The following is a 27801-nucleotide window of genomic DNA, read 5'->3' as shown; positions in this document are numbered from 1 at the left end:
AGTCATATTGCGAAACTACAAACCATGTATGACAAAGAAAACAACATCCATTATTTCTCAAATGAAAATCCAAAAAGAGCCACACTCAGTCTTTCTATTCTAAGAAATATGATTTACTGAAACAATTACTTTCAAACTAAACGAAAAAGGTATTATTCTTTAGAAACTTAAGTAATGAAGGTAAACCTGTTTATTGATTCTAAATGAAGTTATCGCTGCTGTCCTTCTGAAACCTCTCCGTATTTAGTATTTTAGTATATACTCCATATTTTATGCTTTGTCATAAATCATTATGAGTCACCCTTTATGTTTGTCACTGGATTTTGCAAATATCTAACCAATATAAGGTATTAAAAAGTGCTTGTCTACAACACAGTGTAATCGTTCAAATAAATGCATGAGTATTTAAAAGACAAAGACAACTTCGCATAGCCCTGACTTAGCTCACCCAAATATTCTGTCATTATTTACTCTCCATCAAGTTATTCCAACTTTTCTGAACACAAAGGAAGATATTTGGAAGAATGTCAGTAACCAAACAGATTTCATCTCCCTTTGACTGCCATAGTAGAGAAAATAAATACTATGGGAGTCAATGGGGGATGAGATCTATTTGGTTACTGACATTCTTGCAAATATCTTTTTTAGTGTCAATCATAAGAAAGAAACATACAGGTTTGGAACAACTTGAGGGTGTGTAAATAATGATTTACACTTTTGGGTGAAGTACCCCTTTAAAATGCTTTCCCAGCATTCTCTGAACACACCATGGTTTTTATCAGGCATTAAAAATGGCTACCCTGGAAGGTCCAAGCAGAAAAATAATTGCATGACGTTGTCATCAGTCTAAATTATTGTGCTCCTCCTCCTTCGACTTATATATGAAGCATCACCTGTGAAAATAAATAAATTGGTTTATAAAAACATAATACTGTATATTGTGTTTTCAAATAGATACTGTATGTGAAAGTAAAGCATACCCTTCTCTCCCTTTTCTCCTCTAAGGCCATTATTGCCTGGGAGTCCTGGCAGACCAGGAAAACCCTGCATGCCTCTCTCACCTAGATTGAAAATCAGATAAATTACAATGCAGACAAAACACCAAATATGAGATCATGGGTTTATAACCAGTCAAGGAATATTAAGAGTTCGATCCTCATGTAAAGTTGTATAAATGATCTTTTTGAGTAGTTGGGAAAACTTTACCTTCTGTTGTGATAAAATGTCAAGAAACGTAACAAAACGATTATAAATATTTACGAAAACATTTTATACAGGCATGGTCATTAGTAAAGTATGTACCCCTCTGTCCAGGGTATCCCACTGCCCCCTTTGGCCCTAGTCTTCCTGGTGGTCCAATCATCTTGTGTTCTGTGGAAAAATGAAAGTCATGTCAGTTTCAACTAAACATAATTTTTCCTTTTTTATCTAAAACTTTTTTCATGCCTCTGATAAAGTCCACAATCGCAGTCATGTTGGGGTAGCGAAAATCTGCGCTTAATCCAGGAGGTCCAGGGGGTCCCGGTGGACCTGGAATCATTTTGAAACCACCCTGCTCAACCATGTCCCGTAACAGTCCGTTTGCTACAAGAAAAAAGGCAAACACACGAGACCCAATGAAGAATTTGGATCTGTATCAAGTCATTTTTCTTTCAAAAAATCGAATTGTTATCTTACATCTAATATAATCTGAGATGTGTTTAGCAATGGTTGAGTAATCCAAGTGCTCATCTGGGCCTGAGGGACCTGCGACAGATCCAACCAAAAGATTAGCTTTAAGAGAAAAGCCCTCCATATACAACAGGCAACAATTTATAAAAGCTTCAAAGCTAAATCCGAACACTTCAACGTGCGAACACCAAAATTAAAAACTTGAGATTCCTGTGAAAGTTAAACACTTCTTACGCTTGTTATACTCTTGACGTTCTGTGTGGATGTCCTGCTGGTGTTCATTTGCGGCATATGACACTAGTCCTCCAGATGATCCTGGGGGTCCTTGAGGCCCTGGAGGACCAGGAGGTCCTGGCACACCTTTAAAATCAGCATCTATAGAAAACGGTTGATACAAATTGGGTAGAAAATCATATTCTTATGCTCTTATAAAATGGTCTGTATCTGTACACTGTAAACTAAAATTCAGTATATTGTGCCCTATTTTTACAGATTTCTTTACAGTGTGTTACAAGGGCACATCTGACCTACCGTTTATTAAACTGAGCACTCGTCCTGCAACTTCCTGTGTGTTAAATCCATATCCTCCTGGGACACCAGGGGGTCCCGGCGGTCCGGGAGGACCAATCAGGTACTGTCTTACCTCATCTCCTGCGTATAACCAAACAATGTGTGGATCCATCAAGATTGTAGGAAATTGAATATTCTGATTTTGTAATATTACTTTGAAGGTAGTCAATGACACGGTTAGCTAGAGCATCTTCAGAGGCTGAGCTGGGAGGCCCTGGAGGTCCGGGTGGGCCTGGGGCTCCAGCAAGGTATTCTCTAATACCTTCACCTAAAAAAGACACATAATAATGCTAACTGGATCGAGACAAAAGAGCCCAACTACAAGTCTCTATGACATTTTGATCTTCAAATGTTTCTTCTCATTCTTACTTTGGAGGTAGTCTGAAACCGTTTGAAAAACATTCGGTGAGCCTTCACCACCAGAAGATCCAGGAGACCCTGGGGGTCCAGGTGGACCCGGGGCTCCCGGAACACCGCCGGATCCTCCACCTTACAAAGATAAATTATATTAAAACACTCAAGAAATTGGTTTAACAGCCCAACGGTGTTGGTAGAAATGAATGATGATTATAAATAAACATTTCCTACCGTAGGAATATCCAGGAATGCCAGGGGCCCCTGGGACTCCAGCATCACCTTTATTTATAAAAGTATAGGGAAAAACATGTGTTCAATCCAAATGTTGAACTATCTTTATTTTAACACACTAGAATGAAAGACATAGATATCATTTATTTTGTTTACCTTTAGGACCCTCCGGCCCCAAAGGACCCATTAGTCCTTGAGGTCCCTGCGGTCCTTGTGGACCTTGTGGTCCAGGCGGTCCAGACTGTCCTGGAATACCTGGTAAAATAAGATATATTTCAAGATTATATTTCTATTTTTATGTATCGCTGATTATTATTTTCAAAACATACGAATACAGAAAGTATTTTATAATAAGAAATTAATCAAAATAGTGGTAAAACACAAATATAAAAGAAATTAAGTTAATTTAGTTTGTTACAAAACAGTTGTGTTTGTTATAAACACTTACCGATCCCAGGTTCTCCAGGGCTACCCAGGTATCCAGGCTGGCCTGACAAAAAAGTGAGGAAGGTACAAATGCTTTGCACACAATTCAGATTGTACAGTAATATTTCTGTGTGATATCTGCACGAGTAACCTTACCAGGGAAGCCTTGAGGGCCAGTTTCACCTGAACAGAATGCAAACAGTTTAAAATCGCAGGGTCTCGATGTCTTAATAAAACAAATTATTTTATTTCTTATTTACTGAATATACCCTGTGATCCCTTTGGTCCAGGAGGCCCAGGTGGTCCAGCAAAGAAGGTTTCTGGTTGATCAATCACATATATTTGTGAATCTTCTATTCTCATCTTTTAATCTTGAAGAAGCATCCATATGAAGTTTACCTGAGGTGGGTACAAAGCTTCCTGGTTCACCTTTTTCACCGGGAGGTCCAGGTTGACCAAAACCTTTGGAAAAGTGGTACACATATGAAAGGTTTTGCGATGTGTCTACTTTCACATAAATATTTGAATTTCAGAATTAGGCGATACTGAATGAAAGGAATACGTACCTGGTTTACCATCAAGCCCAGGTCGTCCTGGTGGGCCGGGAAGACCGGGTTCAGGAAAAGCCTTCTCTGCGATGCCTGGCTTTCCATCCTGTCCCTTCTCTCCGTGATCTCCCTTTGGACCTGTAGAAATTTTGCGCCTTAAGTTTTATGGATTCAGTCTCTTTTCGTTTTGAGAAACAAAATCTTACCAGGTGAACCAGGTAGACCAGCAGGACCAATGGGACCTGAGGTACAAAAAAAGCTTGTGTGTGAGTACAAATGAAGTACAACATATGAACATTTGAAGAGTTTATTTCCAAAAATAGATAAAAAATCATGTTTTTTTCATGGTTTACTGTGTTAGTAAGCAGTATTTATTGACTTATTATGGCTTGAATCAAAACAAACCAACTGCAGTTTAGTTGATGTTAATTGGAATGCACTATAAAAAACATGATTTACACAAGTTATCTCTTTTTGGAAATAAACACTTCTTAAAACTTCGAATTAAAAAAAGATATTTTATAACTCCATGACCTCACCTGATAGCCCAGGTGGTCCGGCAGGACCTGGAACTCCAGGAGATCCAGGTGGTCCAGGTATACCCACTGTGTTAGAACTGGGACCAACTAGGGGGGACAAGAAACAAAAAGATCACAAACAAAAGACCAGATTTTAAGAAGAATTTGAAGTGATTCCAGTAAAACAGTCACCAAGATAGATGTTAAAAAATCTCTCACCTGCAGAAACTCTTCCGGGCTCACCTGTGTCACCTAACACCAAAACAAAATGTAAAGATATTACATTTAACCACTCTATAGACCTACCTTTTCAACTAAATTATAGGACAATAATACAAACTTTCACCTTTAGGTCCTGGTTGGCCTGGGGTGCCTGGTAAACCTAGATTATATAAAATATGTAGAAATATAAGTAGAAAAAACAATATATTGTTTTGTGGTTTCATTAAAAGGTAAAAAAACATAGTCAAAAATAAGTCAAAAGTATATATTTCTAAATTATACACATCTAAAAGCAAAAAAATCAAATAAACCTGGGGGTCCTTGAAGTCCTGGTGTACCTGCGTAGACATTCAGATGAAATCATACGTCAGCACCTATACATAACTTCCATTCTTTAATATGACATAAAATTAAATCTGTCCTTTATACCTGGTATTCCGGCATCTCCAGGAGATCCATGTGGTCCTCGGGCTCCAGGTAACCCGGTGGGACCTTGGTCCCCTAAAATCCAAAAAAGCAGAATTAACAGATTAACCCAACACAAGCCGGAGTAGATAAACGTAGAATTACGTTTTTACATGATTTTTTTAGTTACCTCGAATGCCTTTGACACCATCGGGCCCAGGTGCACCTGTTGAAAATTCAATATAATACATTAGTGGCATTTATACAGTTATACGTTTATGAGAAGGTGTTTAATAGAAGGTTTGAGAAGGTGTTTAATAGAAGGTTTGCATAGTAGGTATGGTATACACTACAACTTTGGTTTGGTCGTTGTGAAAGCTGTAATCTAAAAGTAAACATTTCCGTAGATCTATGTTGAAACGTACCTGCTGATCCTTTGGGACCTTTCTCACCGGGAGGTCCTGCTGGTCCCACATGACCTGGCTCACCTGACCGCACACAACATTTCATTATGTTAATGACATTAGTGTTTAAATGTAAAATGATATAGCTATACAGTATGTGAGATAACTCACCAGTGTTACCACGCGGTCCTCGCTCTCCTGGATCACCTAATTCAGAACAAAATACCCACTTATACACAAAGAACCTCAAGAAGCATCTGCATTATTAGCAATAAGGCTTTACTCACCTTTGGCACCAGAGGGGCCTGTGGTTCCTTTCTCTCCTGAAAAGAATGAACACAAATAAACTTTAAAATGAAAAAGAACTTTTTAAAATGAACATATGCTATAAATAGAATTTAGGATATACCCTTAGACCCAGGATCACCAGGTTCTCCACGGAAGCCTTGGGGTCCAGGAGCTCCTGCAAGACCTGGAGGGCCTTGGCCACCCAACTCACCTGTTGTGATGAAGCAGTTTGTATTGAGCATTCAGCTCAAATGAACTGTTTGCTACTAAAACTGAGGTTCAGTTATGTTCAATGGGTACAACGACGAATAATGTGCTTCTACAAAGTCTCTTGCTTCAATACTTTTTATTTATGTGAGAACATTACCTTTGGGTCCCATGGGGCCTGGCGGCCCAGCAATTCCAGATGGACCAACATCTCCTGATGAGCCTGTGAATCACACGCAAAACAATAAGCAAGATTGTGGTCTAACAGTTGTGGTCTACGGGCCACACACGTAACAGCAGTTACCTTTATCTCCTTTCGCTCCAGTTCCTGGAGATCCTGGTTCACCTCTCGGCCCCACTGGTCCCTCCCGACCTCTTGTTCCGGGTAAACCATCGGTTCCGGATTCACCTGTGAATGAAACACATGTGCAGGTGTGGATACGTGCAGGTTAGAAAACCTGTCCTCAGTTGTCATGGTATCCCGAGATGAACTACATTTCTTCAACGACACTGATAGCAAGTTATTCAGAGTGATATTACGATACTGATAGGTGGTTATACTCTCGCATTAACAAAATTCTTTGGTTTGAAAATTTGGTTTTATCGACCGACGCCGATTATTGGCCGATATATCGGTGCCTCTCTAATGGTAACCATTAGTTAGTAGATCTGACTCGCAAAACTGTTTGCAGCATACCTGCACTTCCTTTGGATCCTCGAGGACCTTCCTGTCCTGGGTGACCAATGGCACCGGGAGGACCTGAGAAATAATGAATTCATTTACACAAATTATATCTACTCTAATAGAGACTATTTTTATAACATATACTACTCAACACATTTTTGTAGAAATCACTGTGATATTGTAAAACTTTTGTGAAATGTTTAAGAACATATAAAGCAGAAATTAAATATTGTATTATTAATAAAAGCAATAAATACAGCATCATTTCACAACTATAAATACATTATGAATAAATACACACGTTCACAGAATGTACTAACCTGGAATTCCAGGAAATCCTGCTTCACCTTTAAAATCACAGAGAACAGTGATAATTTTTTTTGCATTTATGTATTTTACATTACATATATGTACACAATGCAGAATGTCACATTGTTGTATTATCATTAAAAATACCTTTCACGCCAGGAAGTCCTTGGTGACCTAGAATTCAATGAAAATGGATATGTATTACAAACTCTGCAACATTTATTTCACTGTACAAATTCTGTCATCATTTTTCTCCTTCGTGTCGATAAAACCTGTACATGACTCTTTCTTCTGTGGAACAGAAAAGAAGATATTTTTAACAAATGTCAATGGAAATCAATGGGGGCCAATATTGTTTAGTAACCAACATTGTTAAACATATCTTCTTTAGTGTCATATAGGTTTGGAATGACATAACTTTGAATAAATGATGAAAGAAGTTTCATTCTTGTGTGAACTATTCCTTTCATCAGTGTAAGTATCTACAAAAATACCTTTAGACCCAGGTTCTCCTCGCTCCCCCTTAAGTGAAGATGCCAATGACACTAAAATAAAACAATATAAAATTACATATACAGTTCAATGTATGTCAAATATATAAATTCATGGTAGATAAATACCTCTGACAGTGTCAGACTGCAGCTCAGATATAAGAATCTGTTGGATGGTCCTCTGTAAAACCACATCCTGCGGAGTGGGTTCTGAGCCCAGGTTTAAAGTGTTATCAGATCGGACACTAGGGACATGCTTGGCAAATGACGACTCAAGGGGATCCACAATATTCACAGCTGAAGATGAAGATAAACGGCTAGTTTTTGCAGAGGCGGCGCTCTGTCCACCGTCAAGAGCGTCCACTCGAGCTTTCAGCTTTCTGACCTCCTCAGCTAGACAGAGAGACAGTTATACATTACCCACTACATCAAATTAACATTGTAGTTGTGTTTGTCCTGTCAAAGTTCAGTAAATGCACCTAGTGCAATGAGACCACAGAGAAGTCCCAGAAGAAGAAAAAGACCAAAGATCAATGCCAGAAGCCACTTCCACCACGAACAGCAGGAACAGCCGCCAAGCAATGCGCCATCTGATTCGTCTTTGCGGATCTCTGTCATAACATTACAAGACTTTAAGCTAAATTTGACCAATAACACACACATCCAGACAAAGTTCAAGTTCACCAATAATAATAATTGTTGAAATCAAATTTTCAGTAATAATTTTATATTGTATGTGGAGCCAGCAATATTATATACACTGAAAAAAGCTAGAAGAATTTACAAATTTGTTGTGTTCATTTGTCTAATTTTTGACTTGGAATTTTTTTTAACAAAACTTTAATTTACTGAGTAATATATTTATACAATTTAAAACTTGCAAATCAACACAAAACAATTTGTAAATCCAACTAGTTTTTTTTCAGTGTACCGCCTTTCAATTATAATATAAAAATCTATAATCGAATATTAAAATAATATTCTTAATCAAATAAATGTAACTAGTTGTTTTTTTCTGTGAACTACCTATGAATAATGATATAATAACCTATAATCTAATACTAAAATGATATATTGTATTTTTTACCTGCATAGGTGGCCTTGTCTTTTGTTGACGCTTTTGAAGCTGAAAATCACAGAAATGATATTTTATTGAACATGTCTAAAGAGAGAATCTATATTTTGGTAAGCATAGTGACTAAAACTCAATGCACCTGTGGTGGTGGTGGTTTCCATGGTGCTGGAGATCATCTTTTTATCCCTTTTAAATGAATCTTCAGAAAAGGCATCTGTCGAAATTAAAATCTAAGTTGTCATTACAAATCTCTTTTCATGTTTTTAATACAAATGAAAATAAGTAATCATCGATCAGATGTATTTATAATACATGCATTGCATCATAATGCACGATTGAAACTCCGTTACCCATAATGCACTTGAGGCAACAACTTCAGTCATCTTTTAATCTGTAAATTAAGCTGTATAATAAATAAATTATACTTTAAAGTACAACATCTGGTCACTGGTGTTCTTTACCTGGTCCAGCACTGGTGGTTACAGTAAACTGCTTCCCGGTGTTTTTTGACATAATCAATCTCTCTGTCTCTTTCTTCGCTGCAGCATTGTCTTTTCCAATCGCAATAAACTTGCCATCCTTCACAAACACATCGTCGGCAGCGATGGGGCTGCTTGGAATAGCTGTGAATGAGATAGAAAATTGAATTATTCTCTGTTTTATACGTTTGTATTGTCTGCATCATTGACGTTAGGTACCAGTAACAGGGGCCAGTCCAGCACTCCCAACATTCTTCTGTGCTCCATACCCTGGTGTTATAAACAGAACATTAACTAGAATTGTTCAGCATATTACAAATATTAAAAAAGAGAAAAAAGAGTGCTACCTTGGCCAGCACCTAGTCCGTTAAACATGAGAGCCCCGCCAGAAGATGACAGGTTATTCTGCATCCCGTAGACTGTGAGGAACAAAGTCATCACTAACAGGTATTTTATATTTTCACGAGGTGTTCAGAATATAAAGATTTTAATTGTATTTTATCCAAGTAATTTTTTGACTTTTGGGTGTGTTGTTGTGTCCCGGCCACTAGAGGACAGTGTTAAGTAATCACCTGCACCACTAATGGCAGAGGAGCCCAGAGTCAAATTATTCTGCAAACCTAATGAAAAAACTTATCAGACACAGTGATTATTTTATACTTTATTTCTTCAACTCTCACACATCACGTGCACACGTTTAACCTGATGGTGACGAGGGCTGTTGCAGGGTGGTATAACTGAGGTTATTGGGGTTGGTGTAGTATCCATTGAATCCAGCTTCCAGAACTGAGCCGTCATAAACTGACAGAAAAACGACAGTTGAACGCATGTCTGTGTTTTGAAGTAGATTTTCTTTAAGTCCTTTAATGACATTGTCCGTGTTGTACTTAAATGACTTACAAATTATACTGTATTAAAAGTGATTGAATTGCCCAGTTCCAGACATTTCTTAACATGCATATCAGCCTTGACCTCATGGGCAATAAAAAGTAAATCCTTATTTATGCATTCATTTCTTTATTTCAAAATATGTAAACAAAATGATAAACCAAAATGTGAACAAATGGCATGAAAGTAAAAATAAAATAAAACAGTATTTAACACAACTGCTTGAACGCATGTGTAATCCTATAAATATATTCTGTTATGATCATTTTGAATTTCAAAATGTGACATTTCTAAGGCAACCTTGCCTAAACTTTAAATTCAACATTGTGTGATGCATATGGTTGAAAATAAATATAGTACATAAGTATATCATAACTGTTATTAAATAGCCTACTTCAAAGTAAATGCAATCCCTTACTTTAAAATGTTCAAATTCATTTTACTAGAGTGCTCTTTTATTTAGTTATCCATTACACCCAACAAGCAATGTACCTGAATGGCTCTCGTGGCGTGTGTCCACGCTTGCTTTTTTCGGGATGGGTAGCGTGTTGGTGGGTGAACGGGGAGGACTAATGCTCCCCGAGCGACGTCCCTTCAGCAATCTCTTCACATCATCCAGTTCTGTCCCTAAACATACATATCAATACTTTATTCACCCGTAACTTTCATATTACTGTAATACGTCAATACATCGATTGACGGTTTTTAAATCGTACGTGTAGAACGAAATATTATTTATACGAAATGCAATGTAAAATGTTCACAGAGGTAGCGCAACACTGACATCTAGTGGACGGAGAGGCGCTCTGCAGTCTGGTCCGAATCTCACTCTCTAAAAAACAGACGCAGACAACCACACGATTTAAAGGAAGAAGCTTCAAATTTGAAATTTAATATTTTATTATCTAACACATTCAAGATTCGTGTTAAATTGTTGAAAAAACGAGATTAAATACCTCTCGTCTGAGTGCGACCCCTGGTGGCAACTGCAGCTGCAAAAAAACCAACAGCGCTTAATGCAAAGTGCTAACGTGAGTAAAACTCATTAATGACAGAATGACTAACTACTGAGTTACAGATTACAAATCACGGATTACATTTCTGTCCTAAAACAAAAGCCTAACCAAACATACCGTACTGTTTCTTTATGTACTCAGGGGAAGAATTGCCACTGGAGCTCCCTGAAAAAATGTGAGCGAAATTAAAACCGTATATTAAAAATTAACAAATAAAAATATCCCACAGGTCAAAGGTCATGAACTCTTACCCTCATATCCTCCCATCTGAAGGGTCAAGCTGGCCTTTCTCTCTGTAGGAACTGTGCTGTAACCCATAGACAAACCTGAAGCTTTCCTCGTTCCAGTGGGGGACGAGGCGCTGTACTTGGTCATGGAGCTAGAACCTCCGCCGCCAGACATGAGTGCAGAAGACCCAACGCCTCCTCCGCTTCTAGACATGTTCATACTGCCTCCAGAAACACCAAAAGAACCACCTGCTGAACCGGACAGGAACTCAGAGGAGTATCCGAATTCTGTTAAAAGGTCTTCACCGGTTGCTGAGGAGGAACTGGCAACCGATGGGATGTTGGTGGAGATGCTAGAGCTTTTAATTTTAGAGCTAGAGCTCTTCACCAAAGAACTACTGATCGGCCCGGCTGTTACGCTCAGCTCACGTCCGGCTCCTGAGGTTAAAGACAAGGAGCCGTCAAAGGTGTCAACCACAGGCCCTGCTCCTGAACTGCTGGTGGCTGAACTTCCAGATGAGGAGGCTAGGGATATATAAGAATAGCTTTAATGATGACAACGAATGCTGGATAATACGGCTGATCCAGTTTATAGTGGTTGCTGGTTTTACATGGCTTTTCATGGTTTCTCTAGTTACGACTGATCATGCAGCTTTTCCCCAAACTTTCATATGTTTGGCATGAGACTGAATGGAAAAACAAACCAAGCTTACGGGATATCACATAACTCCTGGAGCTGCCTCCTTCAGCACTGCTCTGGTTGATGATCTTTTCAAACACCTGCTGGCTGCACGATGAGCTACTGTTGCCCTCTAGTGGTGAAAATCACAGGTATTAGAAAAGAGGCTGCAACATCAATGTCGGAACATTTTTAACGTTTTAATTTCTTGGTCTCATAACACATTTGCATGTGCATCCAATTTTATTTTTAATGTTAGAAAAGAATTTGGAACTCACTTGGGGGTAGAGATGTCAGTCTTGTGGTGGTTACTGTTTCTGTATGTTTTTGGATTTCTGAAGTCAAGAAATATTAGTATGTAAAACAAGACTTTTTTTATGTATTTGTGTTACGTTTTTCACACTCACCTCTTCCAGTTCCTGCAGATCCCCCCTCTACTCTCACAATCTTGGTTGTGGTTAGCTTGTCCATTCCATGTTAATTACTTTAGACAAAATAAAGATTAAATCACTTCTCTTAGACAAGAACTATACATAACTGTTCAAAAGCAAGTAAAAAAAGAAAAAAATAGCAGCTCAAATTTTGAAGCAAAGTATTTAATTTGTTTTAGAAATTGAAAACTTTATTGAACCTTGCCACATGAATTTATCTACCACTGATTTTGATTGATTTACTTTTTATGAGCATGCTGGCAGTTTGATGAACTTAAATGCATTGTTTTATTTAGCAGTTCAAATAACATTTTACATTTTAAACTTCTAAAACAAAGTGTTCAGAGAATAAATAAAGCGAAGAGGGGTTCTGTTATAACATCTTAATATAAAGATCTATATGTTCAACCTTTCTTTTTCTTTCAATGTTTTGAGAATACCTTACACCCATAGACGGTTAAAATAATGCAACGCTTTCTAAATTCAACCTTCAACAAGGGTTTATGCACAAGTAGGCTTTAAAAACACAACAGCACAGTTACTCTACTTACCAGAACCCACGTTATGTAATGATAATAAGTTAATCCACACTCACCACTTGTTGTAATTGATCATCTCGTGTCTAATAATCATATTGTGTAAGCGCACTGATGTGTCTCAGTTCAAGTGCAATACAGCTCATAAAAATATTTTTACCCTTCGTACCACATCTGGAGCAAACAAGTTTAAACCTGAAGTTATCCTCAAGGCAGAAGCTATAATCTGGCACTCATCACACTGTATACAGGATTCTGAAGTTCACTTTTTCAATTCAATTCGAATCATTTCAAATCCATTTCTATATTTTCAAGATTTTTGCAAAGCAGCTTGCTAAAAAAATGCACTTGACCGTTGAGATGTAAAAAGAAGGAAAAACTAATTGTAAAAAATTGATCAACATTGTTGCCTTTTATACATTTAACTCATGTGTGGTAATTAAAAGAAACGCTAAGAGTATTGTCCTTGTTTTTTGGACGTTTATATTGAATTATTTTTACAACCAAAAATGACACGATAACCAGATACGTTTATGTATGTAGCTAATGAATGTAATTATTTACATAAATAATAAACAAAACTAATAATATTAGGATTATTCTCCACTATGAATCACATTGCATTTCTATAATGTCTATGAAATGTGTCTATGCACCTATCCATCTGTCACCATCCACTTACACCTTCAGCACCTCTGCGCTGTTATTCACATTCATGAGCTCTACCGCTATAGCTAACAGATGTCATTATAACCATTAAAGTGTAATGATGTCGCTTGTCCACTTTTTTTCTTTTTTCCTTGCACGATACCAGTAAAAACAATAAGTAAGCCCACCATATACAAAAAACAAACAAACACACCAGAGAAAAAATATATATGTATACATATAGGCCTACATTATAAAATAAAGAAGAAAAAAAAACGTTGTAAAGCACAACAGAGTAAGTCACTATTCCACATGGATTTCAGTCATCCATTGAGGTAACCATCTGAATATATGTTTATAGACATATGTGTAAATTCCATTCAATTTAGCTAACATGTTTTCATATGATACAATCTCAAATATTCAATCCACATTTTAAGTGTAGGACATTTAATATTTTCATTTGTCCACTTTTAAGATACTTTCCCCATCCACTAGAAAAAAAAGATTCACTGATCTACAGTAATGATATACAACTACATTACAGCATTGTTGCCTGCGCCTATTGAGCATAATTGTTTTGGCATAACACAATAGTAAATACCTGCTCATGACCACAAATAAAAGAACAAAAAAAATTATGTATGCATTATGTAATGTGGTGTTAAATGTGACATCAAATCATTCAGCTTCTCAGAGAATGCATTCTGAACGCAAAAATGACCGATAGTCGCAATGACCGTGTGAAATATTGCTTCAGTATATAAAATAGACTATTTATTGATTTGAATATTGCAGATAAAACTGACAGAGAGACCAATTGCAAGTCAAACCCTCACTCTTTCATTACACTATTTAAAGAGAATGGCTTTCCAAGATCAGTCGAAGAATTGCATTCTTCAGGTCTGTGAACTTGAACCTGATCTTGAAAACAGGTGTTTGTCTCTTCGAACAACACAAATCAGACTTAAAGTATATTTGAAGTGTATACCTTGTGTGCAGTTTAGGAGAATTGCGTCTTTCTTGCGTGCTGGTTCCTCTGTATCAAGTCCTGCCCGAAAAAGCGATTATATTTACCAGGAGGCACTGTCAGATGAGATGAGTAATCCAGGATTCGGTATGCATGCTCTGCACCCCTTAACTTGTCATATATCAGTTTTTCTGTCCTACAGCCACTAATGCAGGCGAGTTTTGACAAGACAGTCTCTCAGCCTGTGACAGAAACCTAAAGAGACCCCGAGGGCATTTTTTATTTGCGAAAACAGCCAACAAAAATCATTATTATGGCAATGAATTGCCTGAGAGAGAGAGTTTTAGAGAGTGGTATTTTGATGGTATAAGCCTTGGGGTGTTTTTCGTGCGTTCAATGCATTTGTCGAAGCCCATCGGGGGTTAAGAAGATGGAGCAGGTCATATACATTGAAAGTGGTCATGGGAAACAGTTTAATATAGATTGTTCTTCTTTATATAAGAACAATAGGGACAAACTATTAAAAATGTGAGGTGTCTAAACGTTTGATACTTGTTAATGGAGTAACAGATGGTAGGAATTGTTCTGGTGGGTTTTGACACTATAACTTAAACAAAACCGATAAGGATTGAAAACTTACAGATAAGGTATCAGATTAATCCACCAACACCCTTATCATCCACACACATATCTCTCTCTAACAGGTGTAGGAATAAAGAACACACACCTTAGTGAGTCACCTTTGAGTCACCATATCAGCAGTTCATTTCTGTCATTACAACATTTTCAATCTCACTCGTAATTGAATGAAAGCGCTGTAAAAACTACATTTTTGGAACAGTCTGACACATCCTTGACACGCCCTCTTTTGACTGGTTGTTATTGACATATGAGAAAGATTACATTTAATATAAGAAACGCATTAAAAATGCTATTGGTAATGTAAGATTTGTGTTCTGGTTCTCAAACTGCTGTGAGAATGACTTAGACAGTTAAAAATGTCTGTTTTCTGTGTGGCCCGAGGCATTTATATGAAATATTATGTTTCAGTAAAAAAATCTTCACATTTTTACACGTTAAAAAAGTTAAAGAAATGCTTCAGTTTTCGGTTAGTTCTTTATCTTGGCTTATGAGCTCTTGACCACTTGTTGTTTTTGTAAAAAAAATATACTTTGTACAGTATTTGATTTACTGTATGACAAGTAACATTTACAACCTGAATTTCTCTTAGCCACAGGGTAAAACATCGCACGGAAACAGTCAAGTTGAGGCAGGGTACTGGCCATAAGCAGGGGCTGACAAACTGAATTTGTTTTTGTGAAAAGGACAAATTTCATAAATGAATCATGCAAAACAAGTTTAAAAATCATGACATCAACACAATGTTGTCTTGATCTTTCCAACAATTCTCATTACAAATAAGCATGTGAGAGTGTGCGATGCTTTCAACCCGTCTGACTGTATCCATCTAGAAAAAAAATGTCATAAAATAACAATATTTATATTTTAAAGCTTCTCCTGGGATCAATATGTTCAAGTCAATGTGGTATAGGCTATTTAAAATACAGAATATTTTGGTTATATTATGTTTATATAATACATTTAGAAACTAACCTAGTGGATCTTCAAAATAACAAGGTCATTCCAAGCAAGATCACACCTGTTTTGCTATCATTTCTGACATCAAGCAGATGTGGGACAGTCATCATTGATGAATCTGGGACCATACTGTGCTTCCAGGGAAAGATACAAAGATGCATTTGTTAAGTTCCTGTCTTCTTGAGACAAGTTTTCATATCTAAAACACAACACTGTCAATCAAACGAAATGAATTGTGCATTGCCTAAAACCGTATAATAATCTGCCATTTCAGGGACTTTTACAAAACATGCTTGTCCAGACTATTACCAGGATATAAAAGCATCAACCTACTTCTTTTTTATATAAAGCTCAAACAAAAAAGAAGGACATGTCATTGATTTGTTATAAAACTGCCTTTATTTATTGTTTAGATTTATATGGACTTCAGTGTAAAGAAGTCCATATAAATGACACATCCCCTGGCTTAAAAAAAGAAGTGTAGCTTTAGGCTATAAATAAAACAGAATAATCATACTAATGTGGACATTTTATAAATACTTAAACTAATAATGATACTTACACGTGTGAATGTGGATCACACAAAGGAATGTATTCTTCTATCCTCCCAAAAATGCTGGTATGAGTCTGAACTTGATTCACAGGGTTTTGCATAGATGTACAGAAATGAAATGGTGCTAACTTTAAGACCAAAAGTATCAATCATGGTTGACAGACTGAAGCCTTAGTCACTCTTATTAACCCTTACAACTTATACTTATTTCAATTTAAAGGAGACCTTCAGGTGTTGTTCTTTACAAAAAAATAGTTGACTTTTTTAGATGATATAAATAAAACAACAGAATGAGAGTAAACAAATCACACACTTGTAGAATGTACATCTGTCTGTTTTTAACCCACATAAAAATATACTGTATTGTCTACTGTAGTTAACTGCAAAAAAATCCCAGATACAATAGTAAATATTCAAATATACTACAGTAAAGTTCACTATAATTAATACGACAGAAAATGACAATGAACATTAACAGAATCCATACAATACACCTATGGCAAAATATAAGAGATCGTATTGTGGTAAGTACAAGAGAATACCACAGTATATGTTTTCATATGAGTTTGAAATTTTATATAAAAATGATATAAATGCTCATTCCTGCTGTGCTTTCCGGGAATAGTTTTTATTAATAATGTTCATAAAAATTTGTACACCCATTAATAAAAATATGTTTTAATACAGAGAAATCACCAATTAACATGATATTCTGTTCGTAAAATGTTTTGTTCGATCACGAAAGGACAAATCTGAGCGTAATGATGAATAAACGAAAAGAAATGTATAATATTTCGATGCACTAAACTACCTCAATGAAGTTTTGTACCTGCAATACCCATTTTGTCCCGCAGACGTCACTATTTACCCAATAAACTGTTTCGTCCACAATAAATTGCAGTTGTTTGTAGTCAAGATGAAGTTTCAAATCTCCTGCTATTTTCTTGTTTTTTCTATAGATGAAAGGTCTAAATTAAGGCTAAGTCACACAAAGTAATAACTAATGTGGTTACGTTTTCTTTGTATTATTTCCCTCAAGACGCAAATGAACATGGCGGATACCAACGCTCGTTTTTGATAAAATGTGAAAAAGTGGTTCTTTGCTTGTAAGTATACACTGTAAAGAATTTCTTGATTTTTTCAAAGATAAATTATCATAAAACACTAACAAGTCTTGATTCTTACAGAAAAAAACATAAATAACAGCCTCATGCCAGGCATTCGGGAACCAAATGAGAAAATAAAAACTGAAAATGGATTATGGGGATTTCTGATTCCCAGAATGCTTTGCATGATGCTGTTATTTTATCGTTTTAGTTCTGTAACGATAAAGACTTGTTCATGTTAAATATAAATCTACAGTAAGTGACTGGCAAGTAGCTGCATAACTACGGCCCTATAGGGTGTAGGGCAAACACTTTTAATGCTATATAGCACAATATCTTGGGGCTTCAGTGGTTCAGAGATTCTTGGGGTGACCAAGTTGCTAAATAGCATCGTTTCCGTTTAAAGAACCTGTTAAGCCGCCGTTTCTCAATTTCAAGAATGCAAAGAACGAACTTGTGTTATCGTGGAGACCGGTCTTGCGAGGCAGCCTCGGAAGAACAAACTTGGATGGATGGACTTCTGGGACTTCAAGCAGGTTCTGTACGCACACAAGGCTGCATTCGATGGATCCTTGATATCAAGAACACATCCGCATACTTTCACGCGTTCTGTGTTATGTTCTTGAGTATTGGAATGGACTTTGACAGTTATTGATGAAGTAGAGCGAGAAGAAGGCTCCACTGGACTTATCGTATAGGATTTGCCGTTCACCATGCCAATTCAAAAGCATTAAATGTGCATTGTCTTTTATATGCATTGTCTTCAAATCCTTAGATTTGAAAAGTTTGATCACAAATTGTTGTTCTGTTATACAGAGATAAGTGTATTTGGAAGAATGTTTGCAACTGAACATAGGGAAAGTAGGAAAGACTATAGTCAATCGTCACCCTAAGGTCAAAGGTTTGGACAATGATGACATTTTTGGGTGAACTGTCCCTTAAATTCTCATGTCTCAAAAAATACAGCTTACAAACACAACAAAACACAATAAAAACATGATAATATAATGAAAAACATGATAATATAATGAAAAACATGATAATATAATGAAAAGCATGATTTTTGAACATTTTAAAAACTGATTTTTCTCATTTTGTCTCATATTCAACTCCTCATTTATAACCCAGTTACATAAATGGGAATGTTCTTTGAATCTTCTGGTTGAAGGTTCACCCAAAAATGAAAACTAATTTTGACATTTCATCACAAGAAGATATTTTGAGATATCTCTGTGGTTTTATGTCCATACAATGAAAGCAAATGGTGGCCAATGTTTGATTACCAACATTCTTCAAAATATCATCTTTTGTGTTCTGCAGAAGAAAGACATACAGGTTTGAAATGAGTAATTGTTGAAATAAAATAAAAAAACACGTTTTAGGCTGTAAGAACTGTGTGTAATTGTAGATGTTCCTGTGTTTAAGGTGGCCTGAGCTGTGTGGCGATGCTTCTGTTTGTGATTGCTGTGCATCCACATGTCCTGCTTCTCTGAGGGCCTCTAGTAAGTGTAACACCACAAATTTGATGATGCTTACCTCTTTTATTTTCTGCAGTTTGCGTCACTCACTTGACAATAAAAATGAGATTTCTCCGCAATCAAACCTGATGCTCTATTTTGACTGGAAGCTTTTTTCAAAGGCATGAAGTAAATTTTGTGGTTTTCTGAAAATGCATTTGAATGCCAGCTTTGTGGAGTTTACATCTTTATTTCTCAGCTTTGCATAGAGATATTTACAGAACAGTATTTTGAGCTGGTGACACAATTGAGTATGAAAATATTGCATTGCTTAAAGTGGTTCACCCAAATATAAAAAATATTTCATCATTTACTAACCCTCTTGTCATTTCAAACCTGTATGGTTTTCTCAACACACAAGAAATTGTTTAGAAAGTTGGAACACTGAACACCTTTCACTTCTGTTGTATTGACACAAAACCAATGGAAGTGAATGGGTGCCAGTTAACAACATTCTTCAAAATACATTCTTTATTGGGTGTACTTTCACTTTAAGTTGCTTTTGAATATGGAAAAAGTCTCAAATCTAAATGCAGGTAGTTTATGGTTTGCTATACATGCTTTCAGGATGCCATTCCTTCACCTGCTCAAAAAATTCACAGTCTTTAGTTTTTGTTTTTAACAGGTGAGTCATTGATCACCAGTAAGTCGTGGGACTAGAAACTGGGCTGGGAACCTTCAGCAGCTGTGGACTCCATGTCTGAGTTTTCTGTTGCTGGTCATGATGATTTTGAATTCTGGGAATTGAATGAATACTAGAGGACTATAACATCTGTTATGATTCAAGTGATTCTGTCCTGTGCAGATTAACGTCTGTATTCAAGTAAATTTGAGTAAAACTTGCAATGCAAATCATTAACAAACAAAAAACTTTTCATCTGCCATTTATCCTAAATTTGTGCTATATTCATATATCAGCACTGGTATGTTTTTTGATATCTCGACTAAGTGCCTTTCCGTTTTGAAGTACAGCTCTTCATTTGACAACAGAGGCTGGAATAAATTTATAGGTTTTCCCTCCCGGAATTCTTTGGGGAAACCAAAATCGCTCGGAATAAGACTATTCCCGACCAAAGCATGGTGAAGTACTTTAGCTCTGACTCTCTGCTGAAGAAAAGTTAACACATTGTCAAGCCTCTGTCCGATTTGTTCGGGTTGCCACAATGACGGTTTATCGACCAGCAACCGCTGTAACAGAGCGTTTTTTAAGTGATAGCTTGTCAAGCCGCATCTTCCAGTCAGGCCGATCTGATGTTTGTGTAGGAATGAGAGGATCTGCAGACAGCGGATATGACAAGAATTTCGCCACAGAGTTTTGGTTAAGTGTTGAAGGAGGCTGTTTTCGTAGCGAGCAAAACATACGGGCCAGTGAGTGTCAGATAAATGCATGATCGGAGAAAGATATGAGATCAAGTGTGCTTCTGTGTCTTGAAACTGAACCACAGGTGTGATATTAAAAAGAATCACTTTACCTGATCTGAATCGAACTTTGAGACTTCCAGGGCTTTCGCTGTTACGGAATTTTAGCTCAAAGTCATACTTGTGACTGATCTCCTCCCATGCTTTCTTAATAGCATTTCTAAACCACTTCCCCACAAGTATTTTAGAAAGGTAGGGACTGTCCTCGTGGCACAGAGGATGATTCATATAATCCTCTACTGTGTTATCCGATTTGTTATCTGGATGTAGGAGACACAGCGTGTCATCGTCAAGGTTTGCATTGTTGCAAATGCAGATACTTGAATCGGTACCTTTGACCATGTTCACGCTGCTGTATGAAGTGGTCCTGTCCCTTAAAAGCTTGAATTCAAAGCTATAAGGCTTTGGAGGAATAATAGGTACGTGTAAGTCACAAACAAGGCTTTTTCTTGAAGGCCATTGCTCATACACGCTCCCAACACCAACAAAGTCTTGAATCTTCACGTCTGGTCTCGCATTTCTCACGGTTTCCAAAAGGTCGTTCGCGAAACCTTCTACAAACGCACAAATGTGCAAAGTCTTGCTGGCTGGAACTTGAACACACTGGTCGAAGAAGCTAGTTAATGTCTTGTAATAAATTTCGGAGACTTTGGTGTTTAAGAACGTTGCGTTTTTTCCATTTAGAAATGAATGCGTCTTCGTTTGGGTTTTGAAATCTCGTTTCACTACCCATTTCAGAAAACGAATAAATGAGATCAAGCTGAGGGCCTTCCAAAAGTACCAACTGTAAGCGGTCATTTGGCCCATAAACGATGCTTGGTTGTCATGGTGGGTGTCAGTATGGCCTGCTTTTGGCTTTTCTAAGAGTTCCTCGTCCCCCTGCGAGAAGTTCTGGTCATTGGATCGCTTTTGGTCTATGTCAATCTGACCCGTATTGGGCATATGTGATGCGGATCCATCCAATTTCTCCTGGTCATCTGGTGCAAACACAGTTTGGCGGAAGTCGTTTTGGTCTCCCACTGGGGACATTTGTTCCTCGTGTTGCACCGCGGTCCTGATATTTGGCATCATTGGTTTAACATCTGATGCGTCCCCCTCTCCCCCTGGATTTTGGGATGCTTGATGATTTGAATGTGGCAGGTTCGTGGCTTTGGACAGCTCTTCTAGCTTTTCACCCTCTTGCACCAGAACATGCTCGTAGTCCTTCATGGCCACTATGACATCGTCGTCTAGGTCATGAATCACATTGTGCTCTTTTGAGAGAAGTAGACTGACGACCACGAAAATCACATTTAGAAACGTGTCCTCCATCCTGTGAAGAAATAAGTGGTACTATCACTGTAAAATAATTTGACACACAAGAAGGTATAAACTCACTTTGTTTACTGAATTTGACCCAGGACCACAAAACCAGTCTTCAGAATATTTTTTGGCAAAAGCCAACAAAACATAGTATGGGTCAAAATAATTTTCTTTTATGCCAAAAATCATTAGGATGTTACGTAAAGATCATGTTTCATGAAGATGTTATATCAATTTCCTACCGTGAATATATCAAAACTTTTTTTTGTGAGTGAATGCAGCAAAATCGCGAACAAAAATGGCTGTAAACATGCTGCCCACTCTTTGGGAATTACCCACTCATGTTTGATATCTATGTAAAACTTTCGGGTTCGTCTATTCTCCACAACGTCATAACAGCCTCAGATTCCAGAGATATAAATGGCTGTATCTATGCCAAATATTGTCCTATCCTAGCAAACCATAAATCAATGGAAAGATTGTTTAATCAGCTTTAAGGTTATGTATAAATCTCAATTTCGATAAATTGACCGACAAGACTGTTTTTTATTTTCCAGGGTCACAAATGAAAAGCTGTTCATCCTCTCCAGTTTAGAAATAAAGACTAATGCTAACAGTATTTACACTCTATTTTCTTAATGTTACTTTGTAAAATGTGTTAAGTGTTTGAAGAAGCAATACAATATTTCCTGGAACTTGTCATCACCAGATAACATTTATTCATTAATTTATTTAATTTAGCAATTTACTTTCTACTTCAATACTAAATACATACAGAATATAATAAACCCAACTAACCTCTTGAGACTGCAACTTAAAACATAAAATAGAAGATATGATGCAAAGCAGCAGATTCAAAGCTTCTGTTAGTCTATATTCTCACACCGGATGTACACTGACAGCAACACTTCCTGAATACCGAGTACAGCCCTTTCCTCATTTTAAAAGTAGTGTGGGTTTATACCCATAAAGATGTGAGCCTCAATATGACTGTAGCTTATGCAACAAAGAACAAAATGAGTCTTATTTGTTTTTGCTAAATATTAAAGTTAGATAATCTACAACTATGTAAAACTCTATTTTGTTTACTATCTCTTTTGTTTTTAACACCCCCTTCCCCTTTAAAAGCATTGAGATGTGCAAATACTCAGTGGAACGTTTGATGTTCAAATGCCAATCTAAATTTTTTAATTCACTAGAATCTTACTTATTTTAAACTGACTTAAAAAAGGAAGTTGTAATTAGAAGTTAGAATTATTGGAAGTTTTTGAAATGCAACTAGTTGTACAGTGACTTGTAAAGCTAGTTTGATTCGATTTTGCCTAAAGAATAAGGGTAGCATTTGAAAAGCATTTGAAAAATAGGTAAATATTTTACGGTGTATATGTGGAAACAAAGGGAAGAAACTGTCATGGACCTCTGTGCTAATGAACTGTAAAAGTGATGTCTGAAGGGCAAGTTCCACTCAGTTTAGATTAAACCATCAAAGCATAACTATAGTGTACAAAATGTAAAAATAAAAATTGAATTTGACCTTTTTAAAGGGGCCCTATTTTTCCCATTTACCTAGGCTTTTGAATTTCTGGTTCTATAAAGTTCCTTCTTAAAAAACGCTCTGATTGGTCAAGATGAGGCACTCTTTGATGATTGGTCTTCTGCTTAGAGTGTGTGTTGAGATGTCCCACCCATAGACTGACCGCAGACTCAAAGTAAAGTTTGGGATTCGTCATGTCACTAACCCAAGAAAAAGTTAGTAGTAGTCCCACAGTCCGTTCATAGTCTTTAAAAATTGATTACTGTATCAAGGAAATATCGTCCCTTTTCTCTGGCTATGAGCGTTACGACTGGGCAGATGTTTATTCTCAAGTTAGATTCTATCAGACCTCCCTTTAATATTAGGCCAAATCTCTTGTTTTTGGCCACTACTGTATAAGATTTTGTAACATTAACATAGTTTTCTATTTGTTTTATTTCTCAAACTACTAAATTATTTCAAGGGTTTCCAGCGACTCCATGGGTACCACAAGTTTCTATTTGAATAGGGTGAGGCAACACCTTTGCATGTATTCTGGGCCACATGGCCTGTTACCATGGTCTCACCAGGTATGTAAATATATGCAATCTTTGTACCTGTGCATCACAATATAAACTACAATGTAGTGGAACAGAAAGAGACATTTCAACATTAAAATTTCAGGATGTTGGAAAGGCAAACATTTAAAGATTACGTATTCACCTGAAACCAATAAGAATTGGAAACCACACAGTGGTTTTGAGCAAGGGCTGCAACAGATAAACAAATTTTTTGCTGCAAGTCAAGGACAAACGAGTTTTACCATTGAGTTGACTGAAAGGGAACGACATCCGAGCAACACATTGCAAAATTCTGTGAGTAGCTCCAAATCTTTCTCTGATTTTTCAAATAATTTGACTTCAATGGACCAAAAGAGAGAAAAACTGTGGCTAAAAACATTCTGCATTGACATTTATATACATTCAATCAACGCATAAATATGTTTTCATACAGGTGCATCTCGGGCTAGGCTGACCAACACATCAACATGGATAAATTTCGTATGATGTCCCAGATTCTCCAATCTAACCAAGAGTCGTTTATGAATGGCATATGTGGTATCATGGCTCTGGCAAGCGCTCAACTCTACACGTCTTTCGAATTTAACTGTCCATGCATGCCAGAATACAACTACTCCTATGGAATAAGCATGCTGGTCATTCCACCCATATGGTTCTTCATGCTGGGTTTCGTACTGAACAACAACGTATCCATGTTGGCGGAAGAATGGAAACGGCCGAAGGGTCAAAGAAGGAAGGATCCCAGCGTCTTGCGCTACATGTGCGTCTCCATATCCCAGCGTTCCCTCATTGCACCGGCCGTCTGGATTTCAGTAACGCTGATGGACGGTAAAAGTTTCTTGTGTGCTTATAGCATGGACCTGGATATGACTGAGTTTGGAAAAAATACAAGTGGGCTTTCAGACGAGGAACTGGCACGGACGCTGGCCAAAATCCCATGCGAATTTATATTTGACAGCCCGTATGTCGTATCAAGAGCGGCAGCGACCAGATACATACGGTGTATTTCACAGGTATGGTTAATTTACAAGTTTGCTTTAATAGTTGCCCTGCCTGATAATTAATATAATGTGTTCAATTTTGTATTCTGCGGAGGTGCTAATCCGGAGCCTGAGCATTATAACTCCAAGCTTCCAAAATGGTTAATCGTTGATTAATTGACTACATACAATTTTTATATTTAAATTTCATCATTTAATCTTTAATATATACATGTATGTTAGCATATACATATAAATATACATGCACATACACACATAGGTTATATAATGTAAACACAAACATTTTTATCGATTAATTGATTTGACTACATAAAACGATTTAAACGATTAATCGTGCTTAATTGCATTCCAAATAAAGTTTGTGTTGACATAATATGTGTTTATGTAATGTGCATTATTTCCTAAATATATATGTATGTGTATGTTTTTGTGTTTATAAATACAAAATGAATATACAAAGACATACTTTAAGTCACAAACTTCTACTCTGGATGCAAATAATCGTTTCAAAGCGTTAATATTTCAACTTAATTTGTGTTATGTATAAATATATATTACACATTTCTTAAATATTTACATGTATGTTTGCATATACAAATAAATGTACTGTCCAAACACACAAATTTATAAACACAAACGTTTATTTAACTTCGCAATTAATCGATTTTACAGCCCTTTGATGCATTCGATGATTTACAGTGTATTACAGTGTATCAATTTTTTTATTTATTTTGTGTTTTTCTTGGCATCAAGCCATGACTTTAGCATTACTAGCAGAATGCTCTATTCCAGTTTAACTACAGGAATGAGTGTTATCATGCACTGTGATTAAAACATGTTCTTGTCTATTTTCTGAATGTTCCTTGCAGGCCTGTGGATGGTTATTCCTGATGATCATTACAATCATCGCATTCTTGGTCCGAGCCATCCGTCCCTGCTTCACACAAGCCGCTTTCCTCAAAACTAAATACTGGTCCCACTACTTAGACATTGAACGCAAGATGTTTGACGAGACTTGCACAGAACACGCCAAAAGTTTCGCCAAGGTCTGCATCAAGCAGTACTTTGAGGGCATAAGTGGCGAGATACCCAGCTTGTCCGATCAATCACGTGGGGATGACAACGTGGACGGCGAGGATAAAACCCCTACTGAAGAAGACAAACTGTTGGGCGTTCGTCGCCAGGACTCTATGAATAAGGTGCTATTGGACTGGCACACGTGCAAGCCTCCCCTCAATCTGAAAAAGCTTTCCGAAGCTACTGGACCAAATAGCGTTGCTAACAAAAGAGAAGTTCTGTCTGATAAAAATAATTTGAATGGCATAAAGGGGGGTTATGTAAATCTGTAAATCCAGGCCTTGATATTGGGCAAAATGAATTGGATAGTGGGTGTAATAATGCTAAAGTTCATCTAAAGCAAAATGGTTTAACAAATAGCTATACAAGCAACAGCACAAGCCAAAATGGATTGACTTACAATGGAGTCTCTTCTCCAAGCAGTGCTCAGCAGACACCATGGGCAGTGTACTACAGTAAAGTCTGAGATTGTCTCGGCTAAGGCATGCTTTTGATAATGATTTACACAAAAAAACATTTCCCATGACATCGCATTATGGGTCCTATGACAGTAGATTTAATAGATAGTAACAGTGGTAACAATTTTGAGCCTCCTTGGTTCTGGGAGAAAGTTTTCCATTAATTTCCAAATAGAGATTTTGTTATAATCCATTTATGACTAACTTTTTTATGAAAGACTGTTCAATTTTTTGAAGCCTAAGTCACAGACTTTGTTATTGCACTTTACACCACCAGAGGGCAAAACACATCTGACCTTGCTATTGAAATCCTCAACAGTGGTACTGCAATAACACAGGCCTAATCTTTTAAAATTTAGACATGAAAACTTTATGTTAAGTCTTAATGTACATGGTAGTTTCAACAGGTGTGTTCCTCCCATTAAATGATATTAATTTTAATAAATGCTTTTTTTGCAATGAGTGCATTCCAACATGAACATTTAAAGGTCCAGTGTTGCAACCAACGGCTCACCCCACCCCATCCCATTCTGAGCATTACGGTGGCTGACAAAGAAATAAAATGTTGACATATTTTCTCTTTGCCGAAGAAGACAATGTATTCACGCTCTTTAGAATTGGTCCGTTTAGGGTTACTGTCGAGACAACATGGTGAATTGTATGTATTCTAAGGTAATAAAAACATAACACCTCAATGTAAGATCCTTATACACCTCCGAAGACTGATTTTCTGTCAATAGGTTCTCCAAACAATTACACACTGGAACTTGAATTATCCCATCTATTAGCCCTTGTTCTCAACTAGGGATTTCAACATTTGCAAAAGCAAAGACACCAAATTTTTCTGCCGGACAACATCTCACAACACTTAAGAGAATATAGCAAACTTTTAGACAAATGGTCAAAACCGTCATGAAAAAAATTATCTTCTGAGGAATTGAAACCCCGAATGAATGTAATGTTTTGTTAGATATGCAGTAAATAAGCTGTTTAACCTGAAACTGAACTCATGAGCTGAGAGAGAGAGAGAGAGAGAGAGAGAGAGAGAGAGAGAGCACATGGTTGTGAGACAAGCAGCTCTTGGTAGCTTTGCTCATTTGTTAAAGTTGTCTTCTCTCTCTTTGTATATTTCTTTGAAATTATAGTTTCAAAATGTTTAGAAAATTCAGAATGGTCACACATTTGCCAAACAACTTAAGTGGATGCTACCAAGTTCCACGATCCACATCACAGCACATACAGTTAAGTACATTTGTGGGTAACATCATCTCTCTCTTTCGTTGTGACAGGCAGACATATTGTGCAGCTAACACACAGCAGCTCTTGTGTCCTCCTAACAGACACAACTGATTTTTGTCTGTCACCTTTTTGCAGCTGAGCTTATGCATTTGGCA

At 37.0% G+C, this 27801-nt stretch overlaps 3 protein-coding genes across 3 annotated transcripts; 1 reads left to right on the top strand and 2 right to left on the bottom strand.

Annotated features, from left to right (window-relative positions):
• Positions 1–482: 482 nt before the first annotated feature.
• col17a1a (collagen, type XVII, alpha 1a) lies at positions 483–12167 on the bottom strand (the record flags this gene model as incomplete). Its single annotated transcript, XM_079461584.1, has 49 exons — positions 483–496; positions 981–1061; positions 1303–1371; positions 1447–1584; positions 1678–1746; positions 1906–2046; positions 2203–2322; positions 2396–2509; positions 2611–2730; positions 2830–2877; positions 2986–3084; positions 3278–3319; positions 3412–3438; positions 3525–3575; positions 3655–3717; positions 3822–3941; positions 4010–4045; positions 4343–4429; positions 4541–4573; positions 4662–4703; positions 4855–4881; positions 4973–5044; positions 5139–5174; positions 5374–5436; positions 5524–5559; positions 5640–5675; positions 5762–5851; positions 6008–6070; positions 6152–6256; positions 6545–6607; positions 6853–6879; positions 6989–7015; positions 7336–7386; positions 7462–7725; positions 7812–7943; positions 8420–8458; positions 8547–8621; positions 8869–9030; positions 9106–9156; positions 9234–9305; positions 9459–9506; positions 9589–9687; positions 10267–10401; positions 10559–10606; positions 10731–10766; positions 10899–10955; positions 11042–11542; positions 11731–11829; positions 12104–12167. 49 exons carry the CDS (start codon positions 12165–12167, stop codon positions 483–485), a joined length of 4092 nt encoding a protein of 1363 aa, XP_079317710.1.
• Positions 12168–17041: 4874 nt separating this feature from the next.
• On the bottom strand, positions 17042–22674 carry LOC306898165 (inositol 1,4,5-trisphosphate receptor-interacting protein). Its single transcript, XM_079463440.1, has 2 exons — positions 22576–22674; positions 17042–21787 (listed from the first exon to the last, which is right to left on the bottom strand). Exon 2 carries the CDS (start codon positions 21784–21786, stop codon positions 19942–19944), a length of 1845 nt encoding a protein of 614 aa, XP_079319566.1. The 5' UTR covers position 21787; positions 22576–22674; the 3' UTR covers positions 17042–19941.
• Positions 22675–23913: 1239 nt separating this feature from the next.
• Positions 23914–27112, top strand: calhm1b (calcium homeostasis modulator 1b). Its single transcript, XM_079462932.1, has 3 exons — positions 23914–24165; positions 24305–24884; positions 25742–27112. The coding sequence occupies exons 2-3, from the start codon at positions 24339–24341 to the stop codon at positions 26219–26221; spliced, it is 1026 nt and encodes a 341-aa protein (XP_079319058.1). The 5' UTR covers positions 23914–24165; positions 24305–24338; the 3' UTR covers positions 26222–27112.
• The last annotated feature ends 689 nt before the right edge of the window (positions 27113–27801 follow it).

This window comes from Barbatula barbatula, assembly GCF_947034865.1.
Source record: "Barbatula barbatula genome assembly, chromosome: 8".
NCBI lineage: Eukaryota > Metazoa > Chordata > Actinopteri > Cypriniformes > Nemacheilidae > Barbatula > Barbatula barbatula.
The sequence above is the reverse complement of the archived record's forward strand: the minus strand, read 5'-3'. Positions and strand labels throughout refer to the sequence as shown.